General features: G+C 42.6%; 2 protein-coding genes across 2 annotated transcripts; both read right to left on the bottom strand.

Moving 5' to 3' along the window:
- Positions 1 to 411: 411 nt before the first annotated feature.
- Positions 412 to 8,222, bottom strand: LOC148015387 (pentatricopeptide repeat-containing protein At4g25270, chloroplastic-like). Its single transcript, XM_087665195.1, has 5 exons — positions 8,204 to 8,222; positions 8,080 to 8,150; positions 7,888 to 7,966; positions 853 to 1,002; positions 412 to 578 (listed from the first exon to the last, which is right to left on the bottom strand). The coding sequence occupies exons 1-5, from the start codon at positions 8,220 to 8,222 to the stop codon at positions 412 to 414; spliced, it is 486 nt and encodes a 161-aa protein (XP_087521321.1).
- A 1,543-nt stretch (positions 8,223 to 9,765) lies between these two features.
- LOC148015386 (pentatricopeptide repeat-containing protein At3g13880-like) lies at positions 9,766 to 10,468 on the bottom strand. The gene is made up of 2 exons (XM_087665194.1): positions 10,207 to 10,468; positions 9,766 to 9,932 (listed from the first exon to the last, which is right to left on the bottom strand). Exons 1-2 carry the CDS (start codon positions 10,466 to 10,468, stop codon positions 9,766 to 9,768), a joined length of 429 nt encoding a protein of 142 aa, XP_087521320.1.
- Between the last annotated feature and the right edge of the window lie 234 nt (positions 10,469 to 10,702).

The raw sequence follows: 10,702 nt of genomic DNA, 5'->3' as shown, positions 1-10,702 counted from the left end.
TCTTGGGGACCTTTGGGAATTCACTAGGTGAGCTACCTGCGTCCGATCTGCGCACCAAACCAGGAAGCAGAAGAACAAATCTGTGTGTCTGTATCACGCCTTTCTCCCCCATCGTGCACTCTCGTCCTTTCCCCCCCCCCCAAAAAGGCTCGTTTTTTAAAAATAGTCCTCTGTTCTCCTCATCTTTGTTTTTTTTTTCTCTCTGATCTTCCTCCGCCCCCAAAGTGGCTTCCCTTCCAGAAAAGCTTCTGAAAGCGGCCTGTTTTTTAAGACTCCTAAAGCCCCACAAGATTTTAGACAGCAAATAAATATGAGAGCATCTAAAGGTACGCTCCCTTGTTGCATCTCTCCAAAACATTTTAAAACTTCCTCATCAAAACCATAATCAGCATATCCTGACATAAGTGATGCCTAGGATGCTGCATCTCGGACTGGTAGTCTGTCAAACACAGCCTTTGCTTCCAGAAGAAAGCCACACTTGGCATACATATCCACTAAGGTAGTACCCAAGTAAAGCTCTGTTTTCAGACCCCTAATGGCTGCTTTGGCATGGAACTTCTGACCACTACAAATAGCTCCTATACTCCCATCAAGCAAATAGATTAACATCAGGAGAGACTCGTTCAAGCTCTAGCAGTTCAAAATATTTTAGGACTTTGTGACTAAGCCCCACGTTAACATATCCTACAATCATTGCCGTCCAAGCAATAACATCTCGATTTAGCATTTGATCAAACAGATGCAGTACTTCTACAGACGATCCACATTTGGCATACATGTCCACTAGTGTGCTGCTTAGATGAAGACATCTTTCCAACCCAATTTTCACTATTTCAGTGTTTATTTCTCAACCTGATTCCAAAGTTACTCTATCACCACAAGCCTTTATACAAAAAACAAGTGTAACAGCATCTGCAAGCCCATAATCAGCATATCCTGAAATGAGTGCTGCCCATGAGATTGCATCTCGAGTTACCAATCTATCAAAAACTCCATGTTCTTCTACATGCATGTCACATTTAGCGTACATGTCAACCAGAGCATTACGGATAAGTTTCTCTTGCACCAAACTCCTCTTCACTATATTCCCCGCACAGAATGAAAGAGCAAACATAACGACTAAGTATGTACAAAGTATCAAATCACACACACAACTTTTGGGTGGTTTTCACACCTCGAATGCGCAGCAATACAACATCCACCCCCTCTAATCCTGCGCATCCTCCGGATGGGCCAACCACCCATGATCATTATCATCAAGATCCACAAACATATCAATCTCTTCATTATGCATTTCCGGTACATCAACAAGATTATCTGTCATATCATCTGTCTCTTCCATTGGAGTTTCTTCACGTTGCTCTTCTCTTGCAAATTCTTCCAATGCATAATCTTCATCATCTCTTTTCTTGAAAATCTTGATTCTTTTTCCAGCAATAGGCACTCTAAGCACTATCCCATCCAATTCTGTCAATTCATATGTTGCATTATCAAAAACATGTTTGACTATGTACCGCCCAAACCATCTTTTCACCATCTTCCGAAGTGCAGTATGCTGATTTTCAAGGCTGCTATCAAAGACCAATACCCAATCTCCCTCTTCTATTGCTCTAGGCCACAAGCGATGCCTGCTATCAAACCTGTTCTTATTTCTTAGTCTAGCAACCTTCAACCTGTCAATAGCTAGCTGAATATCCTCTGGTCTTCTCTCCAACTGTCGAATCCGAAGAGCTAAGAGCTCCTCTCTCGTCAAATCTTCCTGCCAAGGTAAAATTGACCAAGTCAAAGCACAAGTCTCAGTCGGCATAACAGGTTTCTGACCATACATCAACTCTGCAGGCATATATCCTGTGGTAACACTGTGAGTCGTACGATCAGCCCACAAAGCAAATGGTAGAAGTCTCGGCCATTCTCCAATCCGTCCTCTGGATGCTTTGGCTAATGCTTTCACTATTGGTGGATGCCCTCTTTCACTCTTCCCATTTCCTTCTGGATTATATGCTGTAGTTAGAGCCAACTTGATTCCTAGCTGAGAGAAAAACTCCCTAGCTTCATCTGCATCCAATTCACCGCGATCCGCACTGATCTTACCCACACAACCATACCTGCAGAAAATTTCCTCCAATAAGAACTTACACACTGCACTAGTGGTCTTCATTCTCAAAGATCTGCCTTCAACATGATTGGTAAGATCCTCTCTAGCCAAAACAATATACCTCATCTGCCATAGACCCATAGGCATAGTAACCAAATCAACTACCCACTTATAATGAATGCATAGCGGATAGGTCGGATGAAGCTCATCTCGATGACGCACTGCCGAATACATCTGGCAGTCTCTGCAAGTCTCAACAAAGTGAGAAACATCTCTATACATGCCTTTCCACCAATATTTCTCCTTGATTTTCTCATAAGTAGCCCACACTCCTCTATGACCAGCCCAAGGACTCTCATGAAACTCCCTCATCACCTGTAACTGTGTCTCTCTATTGCAGACAATCCGCAAAGGTAATCCGCCTCTTTTCTTCGGATGCTTCCAAAGAAATCCGTCCTTGAGAAAATAACCATAGGCTTTCCTTCTGATCTTCTTGAACTCTTCATCTGTCCATTCATCTCTTTTGCTTAGTGTACTAAGGTACCTGCCAATCTGTAACCAATCTCCAACATAGAGTTCTTCTATGAAAGCCACAATATCATAGACATGACAAACATGATCAACCATAGTGGCTGAAATTTCTGCATCATCCTCTTTTGCAAGTAGAGTCTCCTCATCATCATATCTGGCTCTAGACAACATATCTGCCACTGGATTATCCTTCCCTGCTATGTGTTTAAATTCCGGATTTAATGACTTGATGTATGTAATCCATCTCAGCATAGCTATATCCAGAGTAGAGCAACTCGTGATCATACCAATCAATGGCAAGCAATCTGTCTCTACCACAACTGAAGCTCCAATAAAGTACTCCTTGTCACATTTGAGAGCCGTGACAATCCCTAGTAGCTCCCTCTTGATTTGCGGATATCTCCTCTGTCTCTCGTTTAGGACTTTCGCCCCAAACCAAATAGCATACCTATTTCCATCTACATCATCTTGACCCACAGCCCAACCTATGCCAATTGGACTAGTGTCAACTGTCAATACAATAGGCTTTCCACAATTATAATCCACTTTCTTCAGAGTAGGAGCATTCTGCAATAACTTCTTCAATTTTTGCATGGCTCTAGTGTGGCTCTCATCCCAATAGAATTTCTGCCCCTTTCGAAGCAGTTGATATAAACAATCTGCTATGTGTGAAAAATGAGGTATCCAAATCATATAAAACACACAAGCTCCAATGAATCTTCGTACCTCTAAAGTGGTAGAACAATACTCCGCAATCTTGCCTATAGCATTCACCTTATCAGGTGAGGGTTTCCTGCCATAATACCCACACATATGTCCAACAATGACAACCTCATTCACTCCAAAAACAGATTTTTTCCCTGAAAGTGTCAAGTTCACTTCTTCTAACCTGGCCAAAATCTTCTCACATGCTGAAATATGATTAGCCACAAAGTATCTGCATCCCTGATCATTTAGACTCTCATTTTTCTCTTCTTCTGCACACCCCTTAATGGGGACATCATCTAAGAAAGGCATAGTAAGCTGAGGTATGTAATCTCGAAGGACCTTATGCATGGCATTCATCATATGCGCAAGAGAATTAGTGGCACCTTGAGGCAAGGTACACATCCTGATAAGCCCAATAGGAGTTCTCATGGTGGTTATGTCCCTGCTTTCCAAAGCTAGCTGAAACTGATCATATCCTGAATACAAATCACCTAAAGAATAGATAGCACATCCAGCAAATGCTTCTGCAAACTCATCCACAACTGGACCTATACCAACATTCCTGATAGTAACTCTGTTCACTGGCTGCATGTCCTGAATAAATCGGAGAGTACCATTCTTCTTTGGAACTGTAAACCACCTGTTTGAGTATGGTGCAGATGAAGGCTCAAGAATTCCCATCCTGATTTTCTCATTCAATAAATCAATCAGCTTTGGCAGGTGTGCCTTAGGCATTGGAATAGGTCGGAGATTCCATGGAATATGAGGAATAGTAAAGATCACCATAGGAGCAACAATATCAGGATTTACACATCCAATCTCATGCGGGAAAAAAGCAAATCCCCTTCCATGTCGCTCAAGCATCTCCTGAAAGCATTGCTTCTCTATGGGTAGCAAGAAATCACCATTTCCAATTTTCATTTCAGCAAGAGTCTCTGCTGAAAATTTATGTCCAATATGCTCCGGATTCCTCAAAATTGGCTGTTTAGAAGCCCTCTCTATTTGCTGATCACTATTAGATGGAAGCGGTACAGCTACCGGCTTCACCTTCTTATCCACAGTTTTGTATTTCGTGTCAACCCTGGCTTCATTATACTCTTCTGCATTACTCAAATCTTGCTGTAAATCAGCAATTTTGCACTCCAATGGTGGCTGAATATCCTCAGCCCTCTGCTCTATGGACTGCATAAGAACAGCCCTAAACTCTGGATGCTGAAATATTTCAGCAGTAAACTCTGTTGGCTGAAAGTTTTCAGCCCTCTGTGTCTCTGAAAGCTGATCATAACCAGCTGGAAACTCTGTTTGCTGAATTTCTTCAGCACTCAACACTTTTTGCTGAGCCACCTCAGCCTCTGACTCAATCTGTGACACAAAATCTGCAATTTCATGAAACATGTCCAGGGACTGCACTAATACATTACTGTGACAATTCTGCATATCAGTTTTCAGCATATCTTCCATCGTATCTGCACAAATCACATTGTCATACATCCCATCTATGTGCTCCTCATCCTCTAAATTTCCTGCATTTTTCAAATTTTTCTCCTTCTTGCATATGTACTGCCTGGCAGCTCTAGGCAACCTAGAAGTCTTCTGATAGCTCATCAAACTGTTTCCTGAAATCCCAACAAAACCGAAGGAGAAAACACTGCTGCCAGGAGGCGAGAAATCCAATCTCCTCTCCTCTGTATCACCATCGTCTCGCGAAACGGCGGCACCTAATGAAAACCCGAATCCCTCACAGTGGGCAAAGGTGCATCTCTGAGAGTATCCCTGTTTCTAACATGGTTCACACACACAGTCATAAACTGAACTGCTCTCATACCATCTTTACTGCGAATCCATGCATAAGCAGATCCATCATCCATTACCTTTGTTTCCATGCGCATCTCTGTGATGAATGGCTGTCCAAGAATTATAGGATAAGAGCATGAATCCTGCACAAAGAAATGAAAATCCTCCTCTACATCACCAATAGAAACCCTGACACTAGGATAGGCAGCATACAAATCACCTGCAGTGTTATTGGCAGCTCTCATACGCCACCCATGCTCTACATCCATAGGCCATCTGTTACTCTCATAAACTCCACGAACTATGAGATTAATCTCTGAACCATGATCCACCAATGCAACATAAGGCACCTATTTCTCTCCAATCTTTACCATCGTCTCTGTAGTTGCCCTAGCCCAATGGCTCCGCGAAAAGTGACTACGCGGTATCAAGACAGGCTCATCAATTTCAGCATAATGCATAGGATGAACCCTCTTCTCTACCTGCGAAAAAACAGAAGCATTCTCAACCATAACCTCATCCTCATCCTCATCCAACTCCCCAATCAAAACTCCCTGTGTATCAGTGGTAGACAATGCATGTCTTTTCCTCTTCAGGACCTCCTGAAACTGATCCTGAAACTCTCTTTTCGAGATGCCCAAAATCTCAGAAATAGTAAAAGTCACCTCACTGCCAAGTATCTTGTCATTAAAGATTTTCTTCATGTCCGTAGATGTCTCAATGTCGGACATCAATCTAAACCCTGGCTGCTTTCTCTTTCTAGGCTCTTGCCTCTTTTCTCTCTTTTGAGCATCTTCCATCTGTCGATCTGGCCCTGGTCTCAAAGTCGGTCCTGCAGTAGGTGGTGTAACAAACTCACCCCCTCTAGTCTTCTTAGCTGCACTTGGATTTTCTTCATCCCTCTTACGCTTCTCCTCAACAAGTACATCAGCTCCATGAGACTTAGCCAAATAAGCATAAATAGAGTACCTGTCAACAGGCGAATCCCAACCTGTCTCTGATCTGATGCTAGAGCCTGCACTAGTCAAAACAGTTTGCTGAATTTTTCCCTTGTTTGCAGTCTCCATAGCATAAGTCCATAGTGCTGAATGAGTCTCTGATCCCTTCTCAATCTGGACTCCATATGCAGAAGCATCACCTCTAGCTGTCACATAAGAAGTACGCGCAGCCATGTCATCCACTAACTTCTTCATTCCACCTTTACCAAAGTTGGTAGCAAGTGGAGCTCCTGTCTCAGTCAACCAAATCTTACCATCTTGTCCCCAATATACCAAATTCTTCCTCCTTGCATCCTGAAAAGATTCACAATCCCTACAATGCTGATGGTCCGTACTATCGCACCAAATACATCTCCGATCTCTCCTAGGTGCACTAGGAGCACTCCTAGGTGTAGTAGGAGCACTAGAAGAAGTAGTAGGCGCAGTCGAAGCAAACTGCTCTTTCAATTTTCCCACCAACTCCACTTTAACTGACTCCAGTGTCAAATCTGTTATGCCTTTGATTATGTCATCAAGAGAGGTAGGCACCGATGGAGCGGATGGTTTTGGAGCAGAAGGTGTAGGCATCGGTCATGGAACAGGAGGAATAGGTAGAGTGGAAACAGTAGGCACTGGCATAGGCCAAGAAACTGGCTGAGGAGGAGAAGAAATAACAGAGATAGAAGCAGGCATAGGAGTAGATGATGATGTCGGTGTCATGGAACCATTCTGTAGGCGAGTCTTCCATATCCTCCTCTTGGTCAAAGTCGAGACTGCATCTTGAGCATCCTGCCAATCCGTTTTAAGACCCATAGGCTTCGTGCAATCCTCAAGAAGCTCACCAAATTCTTCCTGAAGAGCAGGATCTGCAGCTTGCAAGAAAAGCTCAACTTTTTCAACATCCAATGCTCTTTGTTCAATGGCATCAAGCTGACTATACCTCTCTTCAAATTCTCGAATCAACTCTGAAGCAGCTAGACCTTTGTTTGGCATGTAGACCCACTCTCGGAATGACCGCCGAGTAGCCATATCAAAGTCCTCAAGGAAATATTCTTCTTTCAAGGCCTTCTTAAAATCTTGCCAATGTGTATTTTGAATAAAAAGATCAGTCACTTTTGCCCTCAAAGCGGGTGTGACAAGACGAAGGAAGTACTTACTCATAAGTCCAGTTGGAACTCCAAAAAACCCCATCTTGATCTCATATATCTTCAAATATGCTGAAACATTTCGGCCGTCAAATAGCTTCTTCTCATTCTCAACTGCTTCAATAGCCTTAGTCACACTGTTTGCATTCTCCTGCTCCGAATAGAGTTGTCTTTGCTGAGACAACTGTTGTTGATGCAATTGTTGCTGCTGCTACATATACAATTGTGTCTGTTGATTTTGGAGCTGCATATACATGGACATATTCTGCAAAATCTGCTTTAGATCCTCTGTTGAAGTACTTGACGCAGCAGTCATTGATGGAGCTGAAGTAGAGGACGCAGCTGGAATCGTGGAAGAGGCTGAAATAGAGGCTGAAGTATCTCCCATCCTGAAATTTTTGCGACGCTTTCACGTCGGGTTCACCAAAGATGTCGAAGGGTTTGTGAAAGCAAAGTCACGTCTTCAGAAGACCTTGATAAATTTATGGATAGAAGATCAGCAAAGATGCGAAGATGAAAGAATCTGTGTACAATAATAGATCCGTCAAACTTTCATTGAGACCTCATCTATGCAGCAATGATAAGATCAAAAGCAAGTTTTCAACTGAGCATAGAATTCATCCTTCAACATAGGAACCTTCAGTATAAATCTGGTTATCAACTACAGACAGAAATTTCAGCATTGTCCTTTCAGCAGCATCAGCCAAAGGATGGATCTATGGATCCACATACTTAACAATAAACCCAAAGGAAACTTGATTCCAAATGTTGAGGTGAACAATATCACCCACTATCACATCAAAGATAGACACTACTTTCGTTCATTCGCCTTTGATAATTTGAATCTGGACATCTCACTTAAAGCCCTGAATTGGAGAGACTGCTTGTAACCACTGATGGCTGTAACAAGAATAACAAGCAGAACAGCAACAGTAAAGCTCACACCATCATACCAGCCTTTCCCCACACCATGGCTCTTGATACTTAGGCCTAAAGAAAGGGCTGATATAAGAATTGGACCTGAAAACTGTCTTTCGTGACTCCACTTTGTGTGGTCTTTCTTTATACCCTTACTCAAACAGTGTATGCAAAAATTAGGGCCGTACAAGGAACTTCTAATTTTCATGTCCAAGAAGCAGAATATACTCTTGGCCTAAGCTGCAGGAATATGTTCGCAGAAGAATGCTCGAGGATAGATGCATTACCACCGAATCTTCTTGAGAAATGACAAAATAAAGGTTGTCTTCGTTATGCTTTAATAAGCTACTGCTCTGAGAACTAGGCTTCCTGCAATAGTTCTCTCCTTGAGAAGCTTCTCTTCGGCACCTGTCTGGTGGATACGAAGCTGCTTATTATCTCGTGTATGACAGCCTCTATTGCTCTAGATCTGAGTTCATCCTTTGATGGCCACAAAAACAAATCCTCTCTGTTCAGCCGTTAGGGAAACGAATCACTGACGAAAAGAAGGTTTTGCTGTTAAGCACCTAAGGTGGCAGTTATGGCACGGAGCAACCTCTATTCCATAGAGCTGATGGCTTCCCTCAGCAATTTACAAGCTCACACCACAAGGAAAGTGGTTGTGTTAATTGGCTCTGATGTTTTGCAGTCCGCCACCACACGTATTGGAAGGTTAAACGGAGAAGGTGATGGCCAACATATTGAGAAGCTTGTCGAAGAAGGTGATGGTGTCTTCCGAAGCAGTTATAGCTTTCATCGCCCACATTGATCACCACTTGGAGTGCAATCACAGTAGTCGAGTAGAGCAGTTGCCTAGAAGACCGGGTTTTCTTCTTGATCTTCGTTGTTTTCTTCAGCGTCGTTAGCCTTGAAGCCTCCAAATTCACACTGGACATTCCCCGTTAACCACCTCTTTGTCCTCTCATAACGATCAGCAAGGACCCTCCAAATTCCCATAAAACTCTGATTTTCGTCTCTCTTCGTCCTTCGATTCCCATTCATATCGTCCAGTTCTTTTTTTGATAAATAATGCGGAGTGTGGCTGACGTGACGATAATGCTCTTAATCCTTCGCTTTGTCTTCTCCATCTTCATAAACAGAGCGTCCGTTCCTCTTCATCATCCCGACGTGACTATAATGCTCTTCGAGAGGAAGGCCTTCAAGAGATCTTTCCTGGGTCAAATTCATGAAAGTAGAACTCCTCACGAACCAGGAAGTAGAAGAACAAATCTGTGTGTCTGTATCACGCCTTTCTCCCCCATCGTGCACTCTCGTCCTTCCCCCCCCCAAAAAGGCTCATTTTTTAAAAATAGTCCTCTGTTCTCCTCATCTTTGTTTTTTTTTTCTCTCTGATCTTCCTCCGCCCCCAAATTGGCTTCCCTCCCAGAAAAGCTTCTGAAAGCGACTTGTTTTTTAAGATTCCTAAAGCCCCACAAGATTTTAGACAGCAAATAAATATGAGAGCATCTAAAGGTACGCTCCCTTGTTGCATCTCTCCAAAACATTTTAAAACTTCCTCATCAAAACCATAATCAGCATATCCTGACATAAGTGATGCCTAGGATGCTGCATCTCGGACTGGTAGTCTGTCAAACACAGCCTTTGCTTCCAGAAGAAAGCCACACTTGGCATACATATCCAGTAAGGTAGTACCCAAGTAAAGCTTTGTTTTCAAACCCCTAAAGGCTGCTTTGGCATGGAACTTCTGACCACTACAAATAGATCCTGTACTCCCATCAGGCAAACAGATTAACATCAGGAGAGACTCGTTCAAGCTCTAGCAGTTCAAAATATTTTAGGACTTTGTGACTAAGCCCCACTTTAACATATCCTACAATCATTTCCGTCCAAGCAATAACATCTCGATTTAGCATTTGATCAAACAGATGTAGTACTTCTGCAGACGATCCACGTTTGGCATACATGTCCACTAGTGTGCTGCTTAGATGAAGACATCTTTCCAACCCAATTTTCACTATTTCAGTGTTTATTTCTCAACCTGATTCCAAAGTTACTCTATCACCACAAGCCTTTATACAAAAAACAAGTGTAACAGCATCTGCAAGCCCATAATCGGCATATCCTGAAATGAGTGCTGCCCATGAGATTGCATCTCGAGTTACCAATCTATCAAAAACTCCATGTTCTTCTACACGCATGTCACATTTAGTGTACATGTCAACCAGAGCATTACGGATAAGTTTCTCTTGCACCAAACTCCTCTTCACTATATTCCCCGCACAGAATGAAAGAGCAAACATAACGACTAAGTATGTACAAAGTATCAAATCACACAACAACTTTTGGGTGGTTTTCACACCTCGAATGCGCAGCAATACGACAACGTCTTGGGAGGATTTTGGAAAAATTGCAAATAACACATCCTCTCCACCAAGACAAGATATCTGCTAGGCAAAAAAAGAGCATGAAAATACAGAATATCTAGCTGTTGAGGATCAATAGTCACATTCACATTCATGCACAGCTCTAGTATT

This window comes from Lygodium microphyllum, chromosome 24 (genome assembly GCF_053477565.2).
Source record: "Lygodium microphyllum isolate KBCC chromosome 24, Lygodium_microphyllum_v1.1.10, whole genome shotgun sequence".
In the NCBI taxonomy this organism is placed as follows: domain Eukaryota; kingdom Viridiplantae; phylum Streptophyta; class Polypodiopsida; order Schizaeales; family Lygodiaceae; genus Lygodium; species Lygodium microphyllum.
Note: the sequence above shows the minus strand (reverse complement) of the source record. Positions and strands in the feature narration are given on the sequence as shown.